The 25,751-nt window shown below is 47.1% G+C and overlaps 1 protein-coding gene across 1 annotated transcript in view; it reads left to right on the top strand.

The window, feature by feature from the left end:
• RNF130 (ring finger protein 130) overlaps positions 1-23,495 on the top strand; it is a 516,622-nt gene extending 493,127 nt beyond the window's left edge. The window contains exon 8 of the mRNA XM_066591020.1: positions 21,308-23,495. Coding sequence (XP_066447117.1) covers positions 21,308-21,417 — 110 coding nt within the window. The 3' untranslated portion in view covers positions 21,418-23,495. The remainder of the gene's footprint in view (positions 1-21,307) is intronic.
• Positions 23,496-25,751: the final 2,256 nt, after the last annotated feature.

The following is a 25,751-nucleotide window of genomic DNA, read 5'->3' as shown; positions in this document are numbered from 1 at the left end:
CAGCAGTCGGTGCACTGGCAGATTAAACCGATGTTGCAGGATGCGCAGGGTGGCAGCGTCCGTCTTGGACTTGCGGAAATGTGCGCTGAGCCGGCGCACCTTTCCGAGCAGGTCTGACAAGCGTGGGTAGCTTTTCAGAAAGCGCTGAACCACCAAATTAAAGACGTGGGCCAGGCATGGCACGTGCGTGAGGCTGCCGAGCTGCAGAGCCGCCACCAGGTTACGGCCGTTGTCACACACGACCATGCCCGGTTGGAGGCTCAGCGGCGAAAGCCAGCGGTCGGTCTGCTCTGTCAGACCCTGCAGCAGTTCGTGGGCCATGTGCCTCTTCTCTCCTAAGCTGAGTAGTTTCAGCACGGCCTGCTGATGCTTGGCCCCCGCTGTGCTGCCACGCCGCGCGACACCGACTGCTGGCGACGTGCTGCTGCTGACACATCTTGATTGAGAGACAGAGGTTGCGTAGGAGGAGGAGGAGGAGGGTGGTTTAGTGGAGGAAGCATACACCGCCGCAGATACCAGCACCGAGCTGGGACCCGCAATTCTGGGGGTGGGTAGGACGTGAGCGGTCCCAGGCTCTGACTCGGTCCCAGCCTCCACTAAATTCACCCAATGTGCCGTCAGGGAGATATAGTGGCCCTGCCCGCCTGTGCTTGTCCACGTGTCCGTTGTTAAGTGGACCTTGGCAGTAACAGCGTTGGTGAGGGTGCGTACAAGGCTGCGGGAGACGTGGTCGTGCAGGGCTGGGACGGCACATCGGGAAAAGTAGTGGCGAACCGAGTAGCGCGGGGCCACCGCCGCCATCATGTTTTTGAAAGCTTCCGTTTCCACAAGCCTATACGGCAGCATCTCCATGCTGATCAATTTGGCTATGTGCACGTTTAACGCTTGAGCATGCGGGTGCGTGGCTGCGTACTTGCGCTTGCGCTCAAACACTTGCGCTAGCGACGGCTGGACGGTGCGCTGAGAGACATTGCTGGATGGGGCCGAGGACAGCGGAGGTGAGGGTGTGGATGCAGGCCGGGAGACGGTCGTGCCTGTGTCCTGAGAGGGGGGTTGGATCTCAGTGGCAGGTTGGGGCACAGGGGGAGAGGCAGTGGTGCAAACCGGAGGCGGTGAACGGCCTTCGTCCCACCTTGTGGGGTGCTTGGCCATCATATGCCTGCGCATGCTGGTGGTGGTGAGGCTGGTGGTGGTGGCTCCTCGGCTGATCTTGGCGCGACAAACCTTGCACACCACAGTTCATCGGTCGTCTGCACTCTCAGTGAAAAACTGCCACACCTTTGAGCACCTCGGCCTCTGCAGGGTGGCATGGCGCGAGGGGGCGCTTTGGGAAACAGTTGGTGGATTATTTGGTCTGGCCCTGCCTCTACCCCTGGCCACCGCACTGCCTCTTCCAACCTGCCCTGCTGCTGCACTTGCCTCCCCCTCTGAAGACCTGTCCTCAATAGGCTTCGCAAACCAGGTGGGGTCAGTCACCTCATCGTCCAGCTGCTCTTCCTCCGAATCCTCTGTGCGCTCCTCCCTCGGACTTACTGCAATTACTACTACCTGAGTGATAGACAACTGTGTCTCATCGTCGTCGTCCTCCTCACCCACTGAAAGCTCTTGAGACAGTTGCCGGAAGTCCCCAGCCTCATCCCCCGGACCCCGGGAACTTTCTAAAGGTTGGGCATCGGTCACGACAAACTCCTCCGGTGGGAGAGGAACCATTGCTGCCCATTCTGGGCAGGGGCCCGAGAACAGTTCCTGGGAGTCTGTCTGCTCCTCAGAATGTGTCATTGTAATGCAGTGAGGAGGCTGGGAGGAAGGAGGAGCAGCAGCCAGAGGATTCAGAGTTGCAGCAGTGGACGGCGTAGAACTCTGGGTGGTCGATAGATTGCTGGATGCACTTTCTGCCATCCACGACAGGACCTGCTCACACTGCTCATTTTCTAATAAAGTTCTACCTCGTGGACCCATTAATTGTGAGATTAATCTGGGGACACCAGAAACGTGCCTCTCTCCTAATCCCGCAGCAGTGGGCTGCGATACACCTGGATCAGGAGCTCGGCCTGTGCCCACACCCTGACTTGGGCCTCCGCGTCCTCGCCTGCGTCCTCGTCCTCTAGGCCTACCCCTACCCCTACCCCTCAGCATGGTGTATTACCAGTAGTGCAGAAACAGAACGCTGTAATTAAATGTGCCGCTTATTGGCCTGTGGTTGGAGGCTGACTTCGCTAACGGAACGCACAGCAGAGCCAGGAAAGAATTTTGCGCAAGCCTGTAGTGAGATGTAGGTGCGTATGACTGAGCTAGTGGAATTCACAGCGCAGAAGCAGTCAAGTGTCCAAAGGCCACTAGTAGGCCTTAAGTATTTTGCTTCTATTTTTTTAAAGGCTGAGCTGAAACAGCAGACAGATACTGTAGGCAGCGTATATATGTATACTGTTTCCCTCTGGCGCTATGACGGCGGTGATGTAACGGGCAACGCAGAGCCAGGAAACAATTTTGCGCACGCCTGCTGTAACACTTAGCTGCGTAATAATTAGGACTACTACCCCCAGCAGAGACGCAGTACACTCAAGACAATCACAGGCAGCCCAAAGATAGTATTTTTCCCAAATTTGTTTGAAAAAGCCCACTGCCTATATAGACAGTATATCTCTTTCTCTGCCTCACCAGTACTGGCCCTATACTATGTAAAATTACTGCAGACTGTTTCCCTCTGGACGGGATGACGGCGGTGATGTAACGGGCAACGCAGAGCCAGGAAACAATTTTGTGCACGCCTGCTGTAACACTTAGCTGCATAATAATTAGGACTACTACCCCCAGCAAAGACGCAGTATACTCAAGACGATCACAGGCAGCCCAAGGATAGTATTTTTCCCAAATTTGTTTGAAAAAGCCCACTGCCTATATAGACAGTATATCGCTTTCCCTGCCTCACCAGTACTGGCCCTATACTATGTAAAATTACTGCAGACTGTTTCCCTCTGGACGGGATGACGGCGGTGATGTAACGGGCAACGCAGAGCCAGAAAACAATTTTGCGCACGCCTGCTGTAACACTTAGCTGCGTAATAATTAGGACTACTACCCCCAGCAGAGACGCAGTACACTCAAGACGATCACAGGCAGCCCAAAGATAGTATTTTTCCCAAATTTGTTTGAAAAAGCCCACTGCCTATACAGACAGTATATCTCTTTCCCTGCCTCACCAGTACTGGCCCTATACTATGTAAAATTACTGCAGACTGTTTCCCTCTGGACGGGATGACGGCGGTGATGTAACGGGCAACGCAGAGCCAGGAAACAATTTTGCGCACGCCTGCTGTAACACTTAGCTGCGTAATAATTAGGACTACTACCCCCAGCAGAGACGCAGTACACTCAAGACGGTCACAGGCAGCCCAAAGATAGTATTTTTCCTAAATTTGTTTGAAAAAGCCCACTGCCTATATAGACAGTATATCTCTTTCCCTGCCTCACCAGTACTGGCCCTATACTATGTACAAGGACTGCAGACTGAGGACGCAATGCTCTGCACGCCCGATATACAAAAAAAAAAAAAAGTGCAACACTGCTCACAGCAGCCTTAACAGTACTGCACACGGTCAGATGTGGCCCTAAGAAGGACCGTTGGGGTTCTTCAAGCCTAAAATAACTCCTAACGCTCTCCCTATAGCAGCATCAGCAGCACTGTCCCTGTTCTCTGTCAGAATGCATCTGTGGCGAGCCGCGGGCGGGGCAGATTTAAATACTCGGGTGACACCTGATCTCCCCAGCCACTCACTGCAGGGGGGTGGTATAGGGCTGGAACATCACAGGAGGAAGTTGTAATGCCTTCCCTGTCTTTCTATTGGCCAGAAAAGTGCGTTAATGTCTCAGAGATGAAAGTGAAAGTAACTCGAACATCGCGTGGTGCTCGTCTCGAGTAACGAGCATTTCGAACACCCTAATACTCGAACGAGTATCAAGCTCGGATGAGTACGCTCGCTCATCTCTATTAAAAATGCATCGCATCACACGAAAATCGCAATGTGCTTTTAAAATTAGAGAGTCCTATTGACTTTCGCGTTAAAAAAATGCAGCAAAATCACATACAAATTTCCATTGAAAGTAATTGGATGCAGGTTTGTCACATATTTGACATATAATATGTGCAGATTCTGTGTCAGATCTCTGGCATGAACATACCCTTAGTAGTTCTAGCAAGTGCAGCCCGACAATTAGTGCTGTTACAGCAGTGTTTATAAGCGATTTTGTAATGGCACCCTAGGGCTGGGTTCTCACGGGATGGATTTGCCATGGAAATCCTGGGCGGAATTTCTGTGTGGCAAATCCGCCCACGGCTTCTAATCCTGGGATTAGCCAGCCATGTGGACAAGATTTTGCAAAAATCTCGTCAACACGGGGCGACCAATCCATCGCGGTACTGGCACTGCAGTGCGAGATTGACAGCCGCAGCATGTGAATTCTTTTTTTTTTCCATTGCGGCCTTACTCCTCTCTATGAGAAAAGAAAGCCGCAACGGAATACCTGCAGCCAAAACGCTCCAAAACCCACGGCGAAATGCCACGGGTTTTGAAGCTGTGTCTCTCCCACGGAAATCTTGCGGCCTTTTGGTGCAGTTAAGCCTAAGACTCTGTTCCATCAGGTTTCCATTACTTTCTAATTGCACATTTCTGGATGTCAAAAAGTTACAAAGACGGGACAGATTATCATTTAATGCCAGTGGAGGAATATAAAAATGCAAATGATTATGTAGGCCTTACAAGAGCAATAAACCTAAAATACAAAGATTATATAAAAACTAGGAGGCAATGCGACCTTTCTTGATTTATTAATAGTAATTGCATTGAAGAACATTCTTATCAACCTCTTCTCGCTAACATTGCTGCTTATTCGATTGCACAGAAAATGCAGCGAAGAGGGTTAAGATTTGTTGTCCCCTTTAAAGGGGAAAAAACAGGATCCCCCAGAGTAAGGTGACCAGACGTCCTGATTTAGGTGGGACAGTCCTGCTTTCCCCTGGGTCCTTTAGTGGGATAGACGTTTGTCCCGTATTCGGGATGTCTGTCTTGCTATTGTCCCACTTTCAGGACGCGGGTCACCATGAAGATGATTACTAGCCGGGCTGCCACTGATCACGGCACTGCTGCGAGATGCACACACTGACAGCAGCGTGTGCATCGGGGATCCTCCTCCCCTGACCTCTCCTAATTGGTTCCGCAGGAGGAGAGTACAGATGGGAGGGGACACTATTACTACTGAGGCCATTGTGGGGATCATTATTACTACTGAGGCCACTGTGGGGGTTACTTGTCACTATTACTACTGAGGCCACTGTGGGGTCACTATTACTACTAGAGCCAATATAAGGGACACTATTACTACTAGAGCCAATATGAGGGACACTATTACTACTGAGGCTACTGTGCACAGGGCAGCATACATCAAGCTGACTTGGGGTATGTTTACATGTGGCGGAAATGCTGCGGAATATGCGCAGCAGAAATTTACGCTGCAAATTCTGCAGCAGTTCCGCTGGCAAAACACAGTCAAAATTCGTACCATTGGTGAGAATTTTGACTGGGAATCAGCGGTGCTCACCTCACCTCCTGCATAGGCTTCCTGCTGTCAGTGCTCCCTGACATCCAGTACCCAGCGGCGCTGCTGGTCAGGTGAGGCCACTATAGGCCGCTGGGAACCAGAACCCGAGTAGCACTAACAGCGGGAAGCCTTCGGAGGAGGTAAGGGGGAGTGCTGCGTAATATTAAGGCTCCAGTCAAAATCCGTACGAATGGCACGGATTTTGACTGTTTTTTGGATGTGGAAATGCTGTGGAATTTGCTCCCTGTCTTTTTTTGAAACGGCCTTGTACTTTATAATGTAAAGAGTGAACCTGGCAGCATCAGATGTATTTGAAAAAAGTTATTTCGTTTTATTCCTCCATAAAAGAAGACTGCCAGTCTTCTTTTATGGAGGAATAAAAAGAAATAACTTTTTTCAAATACATCTGGTACTGCCTGGTTCACTCTTTACAGTTTGATCTCCAATTGGGTCTAGATCCGGACCCTACTGAGCTTCTGCATCTGCTTATTCCTCGCTGTAGTTACAGCTACTGAGAAAATCTACTGAGAGAACCTGATGGGACTTTTTTTTTCCTCATATTTGAGTGCTGCAGTTGTTTTGCACTTTGTACTTTATAATGACAGAGGTAAAATCATAAGTTGTAATTAGCCCCAACCCCTGAACACACCCCTCTGTCCCACTTTGACCCTGGGAAAATCTAGTCACGTTACCTAGAGAGCATGAAATGATACTGCTAATTCAGGCTTAAAGCATACTTGACTCTTCTGGTGACTGTTCAGGATAAGTTGTTGTGTGTGTACATGAGGAATAAAACTATATCTGGTCATTTTATGACGTGTATCTTGCATTTCTCACCAACTCTTCCTCTCTGCAAACTGTGTGTCTAATGCTCAGTTTTCCCTGAGCTGGTGGGTTTAGGCTAGCTGCTATGATGTATCCCATATACTGCACACACTGTAACATATCCTCATATGTAATAGCACCATAGAGAGCATTATACAGCAGTAATGGGCAGTATAGATGTAGTTTCAGTAGCTGTAAAACAGTAAACAGCCATTTGTTGTCTGTGTGAGTCTCTGTCTCCCTCGAGCAGTTTCCTCTTTTCCCCTCCCTGCTCTGTAGACTTCTATGTGCAGTATGAAATGCCCACCACCACATTTGTGATCCCACTCGGTGTCTCTGTTACTCAAGGTAGTTGGCAGCAGATTAGAAAGACAGGCAGGCTCTTAATGGCCAGTACATTGGAGGGATTTTGATTGAAGAGGACCGAGCTTACAATACTAGGCCTTTATAGACACATGGTTCTGTTTTTGGAGACAAAACTGAACTTTTTTTTTTCTAATCTTCGACAACCAGTGTCATTTTTTTTAAAGTGAACTGCTAAAATAGTACAGTACAGATAGAATAATTGCATCTAATCAATGCATTTTAGAATTATAGCCTATGCTGTGCTCATAGAAATGCTCTGGCTCAACATTGGGGAATAATAGGCTGAACTGGATGGACATACGGCTTTTGTCGGCCTTACATCCTATGAGAAGCCTTGTTGTTAATGGAGGAAGGTAGCCTGATGTGCCTAGAGTACCAGGGAGGGCACCCAAAGCCATACAGGATATTTTGAAACAAGGCTTAGGGCAGCAAACTGAACTTGTATCCCACCCAGGCAATTAAAAGCCTAACAACTGAATTTAGACTGTATTCTATCACTTCTAACCCCTTAGTGACCAGCCCATAGACTTTTTACGTACAGCATTGAGCTGTCATCCCGGGCTGTGGGGCGGACCCCTCCCCGGCAATGCAATCGATGCTATCCAATGGATAGCGCCGATCGCAATAAAGTGAAAAAAAGTTTTAAAAAGTTAGAGATTCAGCTACCCTTATGGATCGGATCTATGAGGGCAGCTGAGAATACTCACCCCAGTCCTCTGCGCTGTCTCACGGTGATCTGGTCCTCCGGGACCAGACGCCGGCCTTCTGCGCATGCGCGTCAGGTGGCATTACATCAGCTGCATGCACAGAAGGCTCAGAGCCGCGGCAAATTTAAAATCTCCTGGCTCACAGCTGTCAAGGATAGCCGAGTGCAGGGAGATTTCACCGGGGACCACTGTATGTGGTTCCCGGTCACATGATCACCGTTATTCATTGGATAACGGTGATCATGTCAAGTAAAAAATAAATAAAAAAAGTTTAAAAATTAAAATTTAATCTCCGCTTATGGATTGTATCTGTGAGGGGAGGTGAAATTACATAACTAAGGTCCCCGTATTTGTTCCCCGAGGGGATCCTAATCCGCGGACCTTACTACGGCTTTGGCGCATGTGCCCATCAGCATAATAGCAGACACATGCGCCAAAGTCAAGGATTTCTCGGGAAATTACAAAACTCCCTGTTTCCGGCGACTAAAGGTCGCCGAGAGCCTGGAGTTGTCACGGGGGTCCGCGGTATGCGGTTACTGTTCACGTGATTGCCGTTATCCAATGGATAATGTAATGGATCATGTAAAAGTTTTAGAAAAATTGGAAATTTCATCTCCCTTCACCGATGCGATCGGTGAGAAGAGATGAGACATCTTCCCGGAGGCCTCCGTAATTGAACCCTGACGCAATCATCCTTCATGGACCATTCCAGTTTCTGCGCATGCGTCCGCCAGCAAAATAGCGGACATGTTCTAAGGGGCTGGGAAGCCTGGGACATTTAAAATCTCCTTGCCTGGAGCCGTGACCAGTGACCTCGATGAGCAGTCCGTGGTCACGGGATAAAAAGGTAGTGATCTACCCTAGGCCAGTCTCACATGACCGGATAGGAATTACTGATTCCGCATGCGTTTGATCCACGGCAATACGCAGATCAATCAATTGCATGGATTACACAATTCCATTCACATTAGTGGGTTGGAATTACGTAATCCATATAGTCATAGTCGAGGATATACCCGCAGCCCATGTGCAACTACATTGTGTACAGGCTGCGGGTACCCATGTCATCGCTAAGCGACGGTGGGGGAAATATAAACAAGAAAAGGTGCAGCCCATGTGCAACTACATTGTGTACAGGCTGCGGGTACCCATGTCATCGCTAAGCGACGGTGGGGGAAATATAAACAAGAAAAGGTGTACTGCGCATGAGTGAGTACGCAGTTATGCACAGTACATTACGTGGCTGTACGCAGCTCCATGGCCGGGCTCACAGCTGGGATCCACTGCGGGCCTCCGCAAGCGGATTCCACATGCGGCCATTTGAGCCCAGTGTTATTCAGACCTGTAATGCATAATTTTTCAGAAGCCCTGGGAACGCTCGCCTTCTTGCAGTTCCAAGAACAGCTTGTTGAGCGCCTTCTGTGTGAAACTGCCGCACCTCAGCAAGCTTACGAAGCCTCACAGAGCGCCACTTTTTACGCCTCATCCCTGCCGCTGAGGTCAAGAAATACCCCCCCCCCTCCAAAAGAAAAAAAAACATGGGTGGAAGAGGGGTACCCGGTTGTATTACTTCACGTGCCCATCCCAACCAGGCCTCCGTAATTACCCCTGTCTTTGGACATACTGCACAGTTTCCACTATTACTTTTAGTCAAGATTTAGGGAATGCCAAAAAGGGTGTGGGATTATTTTTAGGGAGTCATTTTTTTTCTGCACAAGCGTGCAATGGGGCCTGGAATTTATTCAGTTGTGCCCTGAAATCCAATGGGTGTTCCCTCCATTATAGGGTTAGCCATGTGTCCTATCAGTAGATTAGGGCCATAATGGTTAAGTTTATGAACATGGGACAAATAGGAGTATCTATTTTTGGGTGAAAGTCTTCATTCTTTTGTGTGCTTTACAAAAAAAGTTGTTTTTAAAATAACACAATTGCCCAAAAAAATGAAAATCGTAATTGTTTCCTTATGCTTTGCTTAGATTCATTCAAAAACTATAGAATCAAAATACGCTGTATACCCATGGATAAATTCGTTAAGGGGTCTAGTTTTCAAAATGGGGTCATTTGTGGGGGTTATCCATCATTTTGGACGCTTAATTGCTCTACAAGTGCGCAATAGGGCCTGAAACACCTTTAAGCAAAATGTCTGTTCTGAAAGCCACCGGCTGCTCCTCTCGGTTTGGGCCCTGTTGTGCATACAGACATAATATTAGGGCCACAACGGTTATTTTTCTAAACACAGGACAAACAGGGGGATCCATTTAGGGTCACAAGTCTCCATTTTTATGTATGCGGTACAAAAAAACCTGTTTATTAAAATGACACAATTGTCAAAAAAATATAAATTGTAATTTTTTCCTTCTGCTTTGCTTAGATTCATTCAAAAATGTCAAAATACGCATTATACCCCTAGATGAATTTGTTAAGGGGTCTAGTTTTCAAAATGAAGTCATTTGTAGGGGTTCGCCATCATTTTGGTGGCTCAAGGGCTCAACAAGTGGGCAATGGGGCCTAAAACACCTTCAAGCAAAACTTCTGTTCTGAAAGCCACCGACTGCTCCTCTTGCTTTGGACCCTGTTGTGCATACGGACGTAATATTAGGGCGACAACGGGTATGTTTCTGAACACGGGACAAACAGGGGTATCTATTTTTCCTCCTCTGAATTGTATTAACTCCTGAAAAAAAACTGTGGGGTCAAAATACTCATGACCCCCTTTAGTGAATACATTAAGGGGTGTAGTTTTTATTTGTGGGGGTATCTATCATTCTGACACCTATGAGCCTTTGCAATCTTGGCTTGGTGTAGGAAAACAAAGTGTTCCTCAAAATGTTATAATTAGAGATGAGCGAGCACCAAAATGCTCGGGTGCTCGTTACTCAAGACGAACTTTTCGCGATGCTCGAGGGTTCGTTTCGAGTAACGAACCCCATTGAAGTCAATGGGCGACATGAGCATTTTTGTATATCACCGATGCTCGCTAAGGTTTTCATTTGTGAGAATCTGGGCAATTCAAGAAAGTGATGCGAACGACACAAAAAAAGGATAGGGCAGGCGAGGGGCTACATGTTGGACTGCATCTCAAGTTCCCAGGTCCCACTATTAAGCCACAATAGCGGCAAGAGTGCCCCCCCCCCCCCTACAATTTGTACTTCTGAAAAACCCTCATTAGCAAGACACACCTTAGCTAAGCACCACACTACCTCCAACAAAGGACAATCACTGCCTGCATGACACTCCGCTGCCACTTCTCCTGGGTAACATGCTGCCCAACCCCCCCGCACGACCCAGTGTCCACAGCGCACACCAAAGTGTCCCTGCGCAGCCTTCAGCTGCACTCATGCCACACGCTGGCCTCATAGCCACACCACCCTCATGTCTATTTATAAGTGCGTCTGCCATGAGGAGGAACCGCAGGCACACACTGCAGAGGGTTGGCATGGCCAGGCAGCGACCCTCTTTAAAAGGGGCGGGGCGATAGCCCACAATGCTGTACAGAAGCAATGAGAAATCCAATCCTGTGCCACCTCCATCAGGAGCTGCACACGTGGGCATAGCAATGGGGAACCCATGTGCCACACACTATTCATTCTGTCAAGGTGTCTGCATGCCCCAGTCAGACCGGGGTTTTTTATAAATAGTCACAGGCAGGTACAACTCCGCAATGGGAATTCCGTGTGCACCCACAGCATGGGTGGCTCCCTGGAACCCACCGGCGGTACATAAATATATCCCATTGCATTGCCCATCACAGCTGAGGTAACGTCAGGTTTAATGCAGGTGGTCTTCGGCCCACACTGCATGCCCCAGTCTGACCGGGGTTTTTAATACATAGACACTGGCAGGTACAACTCCCTAATGTGAAGTCCCTGTGGACCCACAGCATGGGTGGCTCCCTGGAACCCATCGGCGGTACATAAATGTATCCCATTGCAGTGCCCTGCTCAGCAGAGCTAACGTCACATACAATATAGGTGTGCTTCGGCCCAGAGTGCATGCCCCAGTCAGACTGGTAATATGTACCTTAACAGTAACCGCGTTGGTGGGAATGTGGTGGCGACTGCGGACCTAGTAGCGCGGTTTTATTTAGTTGGTTTTCGGAATGTGGCCAGGATTAAGTGGGCCATGGCGGGGGGATGGTGGGGGGGCTCTCTTGTGTCGGTAAAGGTGAAATTCTTGGACTGCCACCAGACGGACCTATGCAAAGGTATTTGCCAAGAATGTTTTCATTGTTGGAGGAGGACGGGGATGTTTTTGAGGCACTACGTGTCCTCTCCACGTGTCCGTGGTTATATGCACCTTAACAGTAACCGCGTTGGTGGGAAATGGCCTCGCCACCATCATGTCTTTGGGAAGCCTCCGTTTCCACACCCCAGTGACATAGCATTAGCAGCGGTATAGGTAGAGCCCAGAATTAGTAACATTTCAGCGGTAGCATAAGGAACAGGCCCCAGTAACATATCACTAGCAGCATTATAGGGGGAGCACAGTATTAGTTCCATTTCAGTAGTAGTAGCAGTCCAGACAGGCCCCAGTAACAATTCCGAAACAGCAGTATAGGGGGAGTACAGTATTAGTTCCATTTCAGTAGTAGTAGCAGTCAAGACAGGCCACAGTAACATTCCCGTTGCAGCAGTTTAGGGAGATAACAGTATCTTTCACATTTCAGTAGTTGCAGTATAGACAAGGCCCCAGTTACATTTATGTAGCAAAAGTGTAGGCCAACCCCACACACCTTGCTGTACCATGAGTGCAGGCGAAGCCCATAAAAATTACTAGGATTACACTGTAGGCGAGGGCCAAAAAAAATTGGTGTACCAACAGTACTAATGTACCTCAGAAAAATTGCCCATGCCCAACCAAGAGGGCAGGTGAAACCCATTAATCGCTTTGGTTAATATGGCTTAATTTTTGACTAGGCCTGTAGGCAGCCCAGTTAAAATAAAAATTGGTTCAGGTGCAAGTTTCAACGCTTTAATGAGAATTGAAACGTATAAACATTGTTTACTAAAGTAATATGACTGAGCCTTGTGGGCCTAAGAAAAATTGCCCGTTCGGCGTGATTACGTGAGGTTTTAGGAGGAGGAGCAGGAGGAGGAGGATGAATATAATACACAGATTGATGAAGCTAAAAGGTCCCCGTTTTTGATGGTGATAGAGAACGATGCTTCCATCCGCGGGTGCAGCCTACGTATTGTTTAGGTACCATTGCTGTCCGCTGGTGGAGAAGAGAAGTCTGGGGAAATCCAGGCTTTGTTCATCTTTATGAGTGTAAGCCTATCGGCACTGTCGGTTGACAGGCGGGTACGCTTATCCGTGATGATTCCCCCAGCCGCACTAAACACCCTCTCTGACAAGACGCTAGCCGCAGGACAAGCAAGCACCTCCAGGGCATACAGCGCGAGTTCAGGCCACGTGTCCAGCTTCGACACCCAGTAGTTGTAGGGGGCAGAGGCGTCACGGAGGATGCTCGTGCTGTCAGGGTAAAATATTCTAAGTACAGCACCAATCAGGCCCACCCCACTTGCCCCGCTGCCGGCGGTAAGAAGAGACACCACACGGAGGTCTGGTATAGTTTCTCACACGGGACATGGCTCTCCTTTATTACAGATTACATGAGATCTTATACCCTTTGTCTCATCACCAGCAAGGGGTGATGGGCTCATAACCATATATGGGAAGTCCGGATTTCCGGCCTGAGACAGTGAAAACAGTCGTTATCTTGCTACGGCACCTCTGGCTCATGTACAGAAAATCACGTATTCAATTAACTCCAGTGCAAAGAATCACCCACTCAATTCTAAGAAAACGGCCAAGCATGCATTCTCCATATATGGGAAGTCCGGATTTCCGGCCTGAGACACTGAAAATCATATAACAGTCATTATCTTGATACTGGCGCCTCCGGGAAAACAGCCAAGTATACGCGGCCTTCGTGTCTGGTTCGGTATCATCTCTGAATTTCTAGAAACATCTCTCTCAGCCTTGCAAAGCCTTGGAATATCTGATGTTAAGGCGACAGATTAAGTTTTTTCTTATTTGGAATTGAATAGAACTTGCATATAGGTATAAAGCATAAAAAACATATGGCAATATATACATATACCCTCACAGTGCGATCGGCTACGTACTCCCTCACCATCCTTTTACAGTGCTCCCGCCGACTCAGCTTTGACTGGGAAGCGGTGACACAGTCTTGCTGGGGAGCCATAAAGCTGGCAAAGGCCTTGGAGAGTGTTCCCCTGCCTGTGCTGTACATGCTGCCTGATCTCCGCGCCTCCCCTAATACCTGGCCCTCGGAACTGCGCCTTCTGCCACTAGCACTATCGGATGGGAATTTTACCATCAGTTTGTCCGCCAGGGTCCTGTGGTATAGGATCACTCTCAAACCCCTTTCCTCTTCGGGTATGAGAGTGGAAAGGTTCTCCTTATACCGTGGGTCGAGCAGTGTGTACACCCAGTAATCCGTAGTGGCCAGAATGCGTGTAACGCGAGGGTCACGAGAAAGGAATCCTAACATGAAGTCCGCCATGTGTGCCAGGGTATCTGTACGCAACACATGGCTGTCCTCACTAGGAAGATCAGCAGTGGGCCAAGCTGTCTCTTCCCCCTCCTCCTCATGCTCCTCCCCCTCCTCCTCCTCCTCAACGCGCTGAGATATAGACATGAGGGTGCTCTGACTATCCAGCGACATACTGTCTTCCCCCGCCTCCGTTTCCGAGCGCAAAGCGTCTGCCTTTATGCTTTGCAGGGAACTTCTCAAGAGGCATAGCAGAGGAATGGTGACGCTAATGATTGCAGCATCGCCGCTCACCATCTGGGTAGACTCCTCAAAGTTTCCAAGGACCTGGCAGATGTCTGCCAACCAGGCCCACTCTTCTGTAAAGAATTGAGGAGGCTGACTCCCACTACGCCGCCCATGTTGGAGTTGGTATTCCACTATAGCTCTACGCTGCTCATAGAGCCTGGCCAACATGTGGAGCGTAGAGTTCCACCGTGTGGGCACGTCGCACAGCAGTCGGTGCACTGACAGATTAAACCGATGTTGCAGGGTCTGCAGGGTGGCAGCGTCCGTCTTGGACTTGTGGAAATGTGCACTGAGCCGGCGCATCTTTCCGAGCAGGTGGGTAGCTTTTCAGAAAGTGCTGAACCACCAAATTAAAGACGTGGGCCAGGCATGGCATGTGCGTGAGGCTGCCGAGCTGCCACCAGGTTACGGCCGTTGTCACACATGACCATGCCCGGTTGGAGGCTCAGTGGCGGAAGCCAGCGGTCGGTCTGCTCTGTCAGACCCTGCAGCAGTTCGTGGGCCGTGTGCCTCTTCTCTCCTAAGCTGAGTAGTTTCAGCACGGCCTGCTGGCGCTTGCCCACCGCTGTGCTGCCACCCCGCGCGACACCGAGGCGACGTGCTGCTGCTGACACATCTTGATTGCGAGACAGAGGTTGCGTTGGAGGAGGAGGAGGGTGGTTTAGTGGAGGAAGCATACACCGCCGCAGATACCAGCACCGAGCTGGGGCCCGCAATTCTGGGGGTGGGTAGGACGTGAACGGTCCCAGGCTCTGACTCGGTCCCAGCCTCCACTAAATTCACCCAATGTGCCGTCAGGGAGATATAGTGGCCCTGCCCGCCTGTGCTTGTCCACGTGTCCGTTGTTAAGTGGACCTTGGCAGTAACAGCGTTGGTGAGGGTGCGTACAAGGCTGCGGGAGACGTGGTCGTGCAGGGCTGGGACGGCACATCGGGAAAAGTAGTGGCGACTGGGAACCGAGTAGTGCGGGGCCACCGCCGCCATCATGTTTTTGAAAGCCTCCGTTTCCACAAGCCTATACGGCAGCATCTCTAGGCTGATCAATTTGGCTATGTGCACGTTTAACGCTTGAGCGTGCGGGTGCGTGGCGGCGTACTTGCGCTTGTGCTCAAACAGTTGCAGTAGCGACGGCTGGACGCTGCGCTGAGAGACATTGCTGGATGGGGCCGAGGACAGCGGAGGTGAGGGTGTGGGTGCAGGCCGGGAGACGGTTGTGCCTGTGTCCTGAGAGGGGGGTTGGATCTCAGTGGCAGGTTGGGGCACAGGGGGAGAGGCAGTGGTGCAAACCGGAGGCGGTGAACGGCCTTCGTCCCACCTTGTGGGGTGCTTGGCCATCATATGCCTGCACATGCTGGTGGTGGTGAGGCTGGTGGTGGTGGCTCCCCGGCTGATCTTGGTGCGACAAACCTTGTACACCACAGTTCGTCGGTCGTCTGCACTCTCAGTGAAAAACTGCCAGACCTTTGAGCACCTCGGCCTCTGCAGGGTGGCATGGCGCGAGGGGGCGCTTTGGGAAACAGTTGGTGGATTATTCGGTCTGGCCCTGCCTCTACCCCTGGCCACCGCACTGCCTCTTCCAACCTGCCCTGCTGCTGCACTTGCCTCCCCCTCTGAAGACCTGTCCTCAGTAGGCTTAGCAAACCAGGTGGGGTCAGTCACCTCATCGTCCAGCTGCTCTTCCTCCGAATCCTCTGTGCGCTCCTCCCTCGGACTTACTGCCCTTACTACTACCTCACTGATAGACAACTGTGTCTCATCGTCATCGTCCTCCTCACCCACTGAAAGCTCTTGAGACAGTTGCCGGAAGTCCCCAGCCTCATCCCCTGGACCCCGGGAACTCTCCAAAGGTTGGGCATCGGTCACGACAAACTCCTCCGGTGGGAGAGGAACCATTGCTGCCCAATCTGGGCAGGGGCCCGAGAACAGTTCCTGGGAGTCTGCCTGTCATTGTAATGGAGTGAGGAGGCTGGGAGGAAGGAGGAGCAGCAGCCAGAGGATTCAGAGTTGCAGCAGTGGACGGCATAGAAGTCTGGGTGGTCGATAGATTGCTGGATGCACTTTCTGCCATCCACGACAGGACCTGCTCACACTGCTCATTTTCTAATAAAGTACTACCGCGTGGACCCATTAACTGTGAGATGAATCTGGGGACCCCTGAAACTTGCCTCTCTCCTAATCCCGCAGCAGTCAGCTGCGATACACCTGGATCAGGAGCTCGGCCTGTGCCCACAGCCTGACTTGGGCCTCCGCATCCTCGCCCGCTTCCACGTCCTCTAGGCCTACCTCTCAGCATGGTGTATTTACGAGTAGAGCAGAAACAGAACGTTGTAATTAAATGTGCCGCTTATTGGCCTGTGGTTGGAGGCTGACTTCGCTAACGGAACGCACAGCAGAGCCAGGAAACAATTTTGCGCACGCCTGTAGTGAGACGTAGGTGCGTAGGACTGAGCTAGTGGAATTCACAGCGCAGAAGCAGTCAAGTCGCCAAAGGGCAGTGGTACGCCTTAAGTATTTGGCTTCCCTTTTTTTAAATGGTGAGCTGAAACACCAGACAGATACTGTATGCAGCGTATATATTGTATACTCTTTCCCTGTGGCGCTATGACGGCGGTGATGTTACGGGCACAGCAGAGCCAGGAAACAATTTTGCGCACGCCTGTAGTGAGACGTAGGTGCGTAGGACTGAGCTAGTGGAATTCACAGCGCAGAAGCAGTCAAATCGCCAAAGGGCAGTGGTACGCCTTAAGTATTTTGCTTCAATTTGTTTAAATGGTGAGCTGAAACACCAGACAGATACTGTATGCAGCATATATATTGTATACTCTTTTCCTCTGGCGCTATGACGGCGGTGATGTAACGGGCACAGCAGAGCCAGGAAACAATTTTGCGCACGCCTGCTGTAACGCTTAGCTGCGTATTAATTAGGACTACTACCCCCAGCAGACACGCAGTACACTGAAGACTGTCACAGGCAGCCCAAAGATAGTATTTTTCCCCAATTTTTTTGAAGAAGCCCACTGCCTATATAGACAGTATATCTCTTTCACCTTTCCCTCTTTCCCTGCCTCACCAGTACTGCCCCTATACTCTGTACAATGACTGCAGACTGAGGACGCAATGGTCTGCACGCCCGATATACAAAAAAAAAAATTGTGCAACACTGCTAAAAGCAGCCTCAACAGTACTGCACACGGTCAGATGTGGCCCTAAGAAGGACCGTTGGGGTTCTTGAAGACTAAAATAACACCTAACACTCTCCCTATAGCAGCTACAGCAAGACAGCACTTTCCCTGATGTCACCATGCATCTGTGGCGAGCCGCGGGCGGGGCAGATTTTACTACTCGGGTGTCACCTGATCTCCACAGCCACTCACTGCAGAGGGGTGGTATAGGGCTGGAACGTCACAGGAGGAAGTTGTAATGCCTTCCATGTCTTTCTATTGGCCAGAAAAGCGCGCTAATGTCTCAGAGATGAAAGTGAAAGTAACTCGAACATCGCATGGTGCGCGTCTCGAGTAACGAGCATCTCGAACACCCTAATACTCGAACGAGCATCAAGCTCGGACGAGTACGCTCGCTCATCTCTAGTTATAATCAATGTTAAATTTGTATGTCTCCTATATGGTTAAAAAAAACAAAAGCTTTTCAAATGTGCGTCCAGAATAAAGTAAACTGATGGAAATATATATGGTATCAAAAATGTGTACAGTATGTTGGCACATATTTGATATATTACAATTAAAAATGTGATAAATGACAATTTTTAAAAAATGGTCCCAATTTTGGCACTTTTAATAAATATACACAAATTCTTTCTATTTTTACCTCCTAAATGAAGTACAACATGTGGTGAAAAAACAATGGATATGCAAAACCTTTACGGAGCTATTTTATGTTAAAGTGACAAATGTCAGATTTCCAAAATTTGGCTTGGTCATTAAGGCGCAAACAGGCTTGGCCACTAAGGGGTTAAGTGGCACTAAAAATCCTGCTGAGCAACACAGTAAAATCCCCAACACACAAAACCTAAAAGGTGGTGGCTACTCTTAAGTAAGAGCGCGAGGCAGCAGTGCATATCTGTGGGAGCCAAGTTAGGAGTACAGAGCCAATTCATCCAGAGCTTTTCAGACTTTCGCTCTGCTTTTCTCTTTTAAGTATACTGATTTTTCCACTACTAGCAGCCAATTAGTTTTTCTAGGTGTTGGATCATGTTGTTCATCAAGCCACTGCTGAGCAATCGGTTTTCTTGCCACATATACTATCCAGGCTACAACTATTTCCTCCATCTCCTCCACTTGCAGATCAGTCACATACTCCCGAACATAGACTCAGGGCTCCTTCACTCGAGCATCTTAGCGCAGCAAACTTAGAAGCGCAAAGAAATTGCGACTATTAGAACCAATGGATTTCTATGGAAACGTTCAGATGAAATAATTTTAAGTGGGCAAACAAAGCGCATGTAAAATAATAGGACATGCATGACTGAAATCCCGCAACTGAAATTCCCTGCTGCGTGAAAGATAGGACCTGACCTATCTGTGGCGCGCTACGCGCAGGAGTTTCCAAAGACTCTTATTGGAGCTTCCAAAGACTCTATACATCAACTCTCACGCGCTGTCCAGGGCTCCGCCGCATCTTCTCCCCGATTCTCGGCACTGATCATCTTCTTTTCTTCTGGACAGGGATTGAAAATCCCCGCCTCATGGAAGCACTGGTTGTGATTGGTTGATGGTTAGCCAATCACAGCCAGCACTCGATGAATGGCTGTGATTGGTTCAATCACCGCCACTCATCGAGCGCTGGCTGTGATTGTTAATGCTTAGCCAATCACAGCCAGCGCTTCCAGAAAGTGGGGATTTTTCAATCCCCAGCCAGATGATGATGAAGAGAAACAGTTCCGGGACCCGGGGAGAAACTGCAACAGCGTCAGAGAGCGCTTGTAAGATGATATATGTGTATTTTTTTATTTTTCCTGCAGCTAGGTCTTAGATTATAGCTTTGACAGTAGGATTTGCTACTGTCAAAATTGTATCGCACCACACGAAAACCGCGTTTTTGTACGATGCAATGCAACAGAGTGGAAAGCTGCATAGGGAAACATGGGCTACAAAACCTCACAAGTCATGGGCGTATCGCCGGACCTGCGAAGTTTGTGTTGGAAGGTCGCTTGCTACAAAACATTGCATGTGGGAAGTAACCCATAGGAAAGCATGGGCTTCACATACATGTGATTTGTAGCATTGTAGCAATGCTACAAAATCGCACAACTTTGTCGTCCGTGTGAACGAGGCCTAGAAGCCAAGGTAGTGTTATTTGCGGAACAATTGTTAAACTTATGGCCTTCTGATGCCTCAAATAGATGTGTTCAAGAGAAGGGTGGAGTGACTCCTATTTAGGATGTGATCCTCATAGAGCTCATTCGATTTAAAGGGGGAATTTTTTGAAAAAAAAAATCTAAATATATTTATGCTAATATTTTTTGATGATTTATGTTTTCATGACTCTAAGAGAGTACATTTTACTATTTTCAAACTTCTCTTCTAACAAAATCATACCAAATACTGCACTCAAACTTGACCATGCAAGTTTACATGTGTTTCCATACGTTTTGACAGATTGAAGAGAAAGATTTATTCAGTCTGCATTTCAGTATAGAAGATGTTTTAACTAACACAGGTGACCAAAAATAAGCCAGTGAGGTAATGTAACTTATTATATTTGTTATATTATGTAATTTATAGTAGTATCAATAGCCCACCAACTAGATGTCCGGTCTGTTACCAAGAAAGTGTAATTAATCGTTCTGTTAGTTAATGGTCATTATAATTTACAACAACAGTTCTTAATTTAAGTCTTATAAAGTTCATATATATTGCAGTTATCTGTTACTGAATAAAACATCTAAAAAAATGATTATTCTTATTTTTAGTAAGTTTACATTCAAACACGTCCTGTCTGTTACCTATACGTCCTGTCTGTTACCATATGAAAAAAATAAATTAGGGGTGTTTATAGCTAACAGATCAGAACAAGTACAAAACAGACAATCTTTTAAGAGTATACTGAAAATAATGCGAAAGAGTCTTGATTATATATTAACTAGGAGAAGAGAAATTTTGGAAACAACAAGCATTCTGCAATTGCTATTCATTTGCATGTCTTGTCTGTTACTAAAAGTCACATGTCATTAACTAAGAGTCGATAGAAAGTTAGGAGGTAGGTATGACATAGATACATTTGTCACAGTGCATAGTTTAACTACTTATAGCTACAGCTTTTAATGTTTCAGACAAAAATATATTTTAAAAAATGTGAAAAAATTTGGGTGTGCGTGTCCTGTCCGTTAATATGGAATGCACCATAGAACAGTTTTTTGCAGAATAGTTAGTAGTGTGCTGCCAGTCCAATTACCGTCACCATAGGTCACGGGGCATGGAATTGCTTAATTGTAAAAAGGAGAAAATGATGGACCGTGGGCACAACTCTTGTTATGTAAAGCGCATAAAACAAAGGGATTAACACTGTTTCTTCTTTATTAACTTATAGCCAGCACAAAAAAACACATTTTGGGGATCCAACTCCTTCATCAGAAATGTCTGGAAAGATTATAGGGATGTTATGGGATATTCCATGCATTTCTTCCAAACCCGCCATCTATTTTTTCCTGGCAGTAGAGGACAAGAATATCCAGTAACATCTCAGGATGGTGAGCAGGATAATTAGCAGGAGCTCTCGCGTTTCTGGCCAGGCTCCGCCCATTTTGGCAGCTAGCCACTTCTAGACAACAGGGACCTCCTCAAATTTCCACTTGTCATGGTCTAGTGTTAGTAGATATCAGTTGCCATGCTACCATAGGCCCTTCTCTTCTCACCATTTTGTTCATAAATTAGACGTCCCCATCATCTTCCTCCATGTGTGATCAGTTTTATACTGTGTAATATTTTATAAAGTTGCAAAAAATAAAACACAAATTAACCTTGTTTATTCTTTTCGTGTTTTTTTTCTTCAGGTAGTCTCTTCTTCCATCGAAACTCTCTATCTCCACGAAGCTTGGGTTATGAAACAGAGCTGTCCACCATTGAGCCATCTCTTGATATCTATGATGAAAATAAAACATGAGTGGTCGTCTTCATCAGGCGTTCTCTCTGCTGCCCCTCTACCTCTTCTTGTACTCCTTTATTCCCTCTCCACCCATCCCATTGCACGTTAACAACTTGTGCTGCCCATTTTTGTGTTGTGTCTCAAGCGAAGAGTTGAAAAATGAAGCACAAAATCCCATCTTCTCTGCCAAAGAAATGGCAACTGCAACATGGACAGGGGACACTCCGGTCTCTGGCTCATATGGTGCATGATGAAGCACAAAAAAAGGAGGAGACCGACTTTTACGTTCTCATTTTTACATCTTCTGCCTATTTATCAATCAGTTGTTCAAACATATCTGAACACCATTGGAACAATTATTTTTCTTCATATCACAATATACAAGAAACTACTGACTTTGTGCCCCCAACTGTCCATGGTCAAGTGCATTTCTGGTTTCTTCATTGTTGATGGGGAAAAAAACAAAAACATTTCTACAGCTGTTTTTTCTGCTGCTCAAGGGCTGATCCCCAATTGCCTTTGGATTGTCTATGAAGGATGGGACGAGAGAACTTCCCAATGCTTGCTCCTAGTCACAATCTTGCTTTCCCATTTTGATGGTACGGTGGTTGTAGCCATTCATTGGACATGAGGGGTGTGGGGACAGGGAATCTTAATATTTACTGGGTTCATAAATACGCTTTTCTGGTTGTCTTATTGATGGCAATTATTCTAAGCACCAGGTTAAAGAATTAATAAAAAGGGACAAAGCAACAGCTCCAGCTTCAAATCAAGATAGATGAAGCCACCCAAAAAATACATGCAGTGGCCATCACGACCTTCTTTAGATGTTTTTTTTGCTTACGGCAATGTGTTTCAACGTTGACTTAGAGTAAACAAATTATCTGCCGAAACATTGTTGCACAATAAAGACTGTTGAATAAACCAGAGGCCGTTGGGTTGGACACTTCAGGTTGGAGTGTGACCACGTTGAACTTTCTATGATGATAGACCTGTAGTGATTGACCACTCTACTTGGGCTTCTGACCAATCTTGTAGTTCAGTAAAGTACATTCTTCAGGTTACTGCTGTAATTTACTAACTAGTATTCAGCTGTTGGTAATATTAAAAAAACAATACTTTGATGGTCAGAATAAAAAAGATCATTATACATCAGCAAAATATCTTGTTCTATCCTGTTTTGCTTTTTTGTAAACATTAATGGTGGACTGACTATTTGGGCAATGGGGATTTCCAGTCCCAGGACAGAGGAAAGCAATAATATCACCTGGCACTCTTCCTTTGTCCCATTATTATCAGATGTGGTGATTCTCATTGCCCCATTTCCATTTTCCAAGATGGAGGCCCTGTAGCTGTGTCACTACTCAGTGTGCACAGGATATTAATAGTTGCTGGGACTTCACGCTGCTCTAATTGGTCAGTACTGCTCACTTGGCCAGCACTAGCTCCAGATTGGTGTGTACTGCTTTGGACTACTAATGCACCACCAGGGCTTAGTGTGCATTGGGTAGTCTAAGAAGTGTGGTGGCCATCGTGGAAGAGGGGCCATGGCAAATAACAGATCTGTGGAACAAAGAAAGAATGTCTGTCAATACTATTACCCACTCCTGTCCTGGGATAAATTTTGTCTCAAGACCAGAGGGTGTCACTTAAAGGCCCAGAAGATAAAGCCCACCCACGCACCTTGATACTGCACAGTATATCTTTATGAAGGATTCTTTTCTCTAATTCCAACTGAAAACATAATTTTGTTTTTAGGGTTAAAAGTTTGTGCGGAATAATTTGATGATGTATATACCAGCTCTATATTATTTATGATACAGAGCTCCAAATCTTCACTGCCTGCACCAACCACTAGGGGAGCTCTCTACATACATATTTAACCTTTTCCTATCCAATACAAATTTTCAGACCTGCCCAATCCTAATATTTTTGCAAAAAATGTTAAAAATACATGTTTTTCAATGTAAAGTACAAATACGATAAGAGAAGTGGTGTATTTTATTGTGTAATGAAACATTTTAAGAAAAAAAAGAGCTGAATTCAATTTTTAAAATGGCAAGTACCAGGGAAAATAAGATAGTTAAAGAAAGGTGTCATCAGAAAATGATGTATTGTATTAATCAAGTTTTTATATTAAACATATTAAGAATTTTTGGTGATTTTTTTAAGTGTTCAATATTACTATCATTACACTCATTGTCAAAAAAACATCCTTTTCCTAGGAACAGTTTTCAGAATCAAATTACATTTTCTGTGTGTGATTGTAATGTTTAGATAAGTGATTACAATATCAGAGCAAAAGGATATATTGCAGACTGACCCCTTGAAGCAAGTCTCTAGTACCTTGCTGTACCACCTCTAGCTTGGATACAAGATGTGATACAGGTGGGCATGGGGACTCTAGTACCCCGTTATGTAGCCCCTAGTTTGGATACAAAATGTTTTATGGGCGGGTATGGAGGCTCTAGTACCCTGTTGTTCCACCTCTAACTTGGATACAAGATGTGATACAGGCAGACATGGAGGCTCTAATACCCTGTTGTACCGCCTCTAACTTGGATACAAGATGTGATACAGGCAGACATGGAGGCTCTAGTACCCTGTTTTACCACCTCTATTTTGGATATAAGTTGTGATACAGGCATGCATGGAGACTCTAGTATATGATATGATGCCATGGAGACTCTAGTATATGATATGGGCGAGCAAAGAGGCTCTAGTACCCTGTTGTACCGCCTCTAGCTTGGATACAAGATGTGATATGAGCGAGCATGGAGGCTCTAGTACCCTGTTGTACCGCCTGTAACTTGGATACAAGATGTGATACAGGCAGACATTGAGGCTCTAATACCCTGTTGTACCACCTCTAGCTTGAATACAAGATGTGATACAAGTGGGCATAGAGACTCTAGTACCCTGTTGTGTAGCCTCTAGTTTACATACAAGATGTTTTACGGGCGCATATGGAGGCTCTAGTACCCAGTTATACCACCTCTAGTTTGGATACAAGATGAGATACGGGCGAGCAAAGAGGCTTTAGTACTCTGTTGTATCGCCTCTAGCTTGGATGCAAGATGTGATACAGGCAGGCACGGAGGCTCTAGTAGCCTGTTGTACCACCTCTAGCTTGCATACAAGATGTGATACAAGCGGGCATGGAGACTCTAGTACCATGTTGTTTAGCCTCTAGTTTGGTACAAGATAATAATAATAATCCTTATTTGTATAGCGCCAACTTATCCTGCAGCGCTTTCAGGAATGGATAAATGCAAAACAATACAACAATTACAATGTGAGGTACATTGGGTTTGACACAAATGAGTTGGGGGAGGTACAGGAGGTGCAGAGTTGGGGGGGGGTGAATGCAAGGCAGGGGGAACACAGGCAATAGGGAATTTCATGTGCAGATCAATTATTAGAAGGCAAAATGGGGTGGGGCACCATAGGGGGGGGGGAAGGGGACTAGGTCAGGAGATTTGGTATGCTTCCCTGAAGAGGGGCATTTTTAAGGCACGTCTGAAATTTTGTGCATCGGGAATTGTCCGGATGCCTTGGGGTACAGCATTCCAGAGGATGGGTGCTGCTCTGATAAAGTCCTGTAGGCGAGCATGTGAGGTTCGTATTACAGGGGTGTTTAGTCTGAGTGTGTTAGCCGATCGGAGTGAGCGGGCTGGGTGGTGTACTGACAGGAGGGAGGCGATGTATGCTGGCGCAGCGCCATGCAGAGCTTTGTGAGTGAGGTAGAGTTTAAATTTAGTTCTGCAGTGAATGGGCAGCCATCCCATATGAGTGATATGAGTGGGCATGGAGGCTCTAGTACCCTGTTGTACCACCTCTAACTTGGATACAAGATGTCTAATCAACAAATAGTATAGCAGCGCCACAAAAAAAATCCCTTATGGGAGAGCAGAGAATTTGCAAATATGCTCCACGCTCTACGAAGGGATCCGGACAGAAGGATCTAAATATCCACAATCCATGTAGCGAAATTGAAGAGCAGCAGCTGAGGTGCTAAGTACAGTCAATACTCACATGGGGATCATCAAACTAGACCTTTTATTCTGAATACGAACTCCACTGCATAGCAAAGTTTTGACCGTATGCACAGTCTTTGTCAAGTATATACAGAAATGGCTGAATGCCTCCATACATATAATCACCCACCACCAATTACATAAATAGATCAACTAAAAATAACACCTACAACATATCACAAGCCAATCCCGAGGGGCCATGGGTCTGGCGGCAACTGAACACTATCATCCATAAGGGGAATCGCGGGGAACTGTGTATAGACACCAATGTAATCCACGGCGTTCATGTAAGAGCACGGCGCATGCGTCAACCTA

This window comes from Eleutherodactylus coqui, chromosome 2 (assembly GCF_035609145.1).
Source record: "Eleutherodactylus coqui strain aEleCoq1 chromosome 2, aEleCoq1.hap1, whole genome shotgun sequence".
Lineage (NCBI taxonomy): Eukaryota > Metazoa > Chordata > Amphibia > Anura > Eleutherodactylidae > Eleutherodactylus > Eleutherodactylus coqui.
This window is presented reverse-complemented; position numbering and strand designations above follow the sequence as displayed.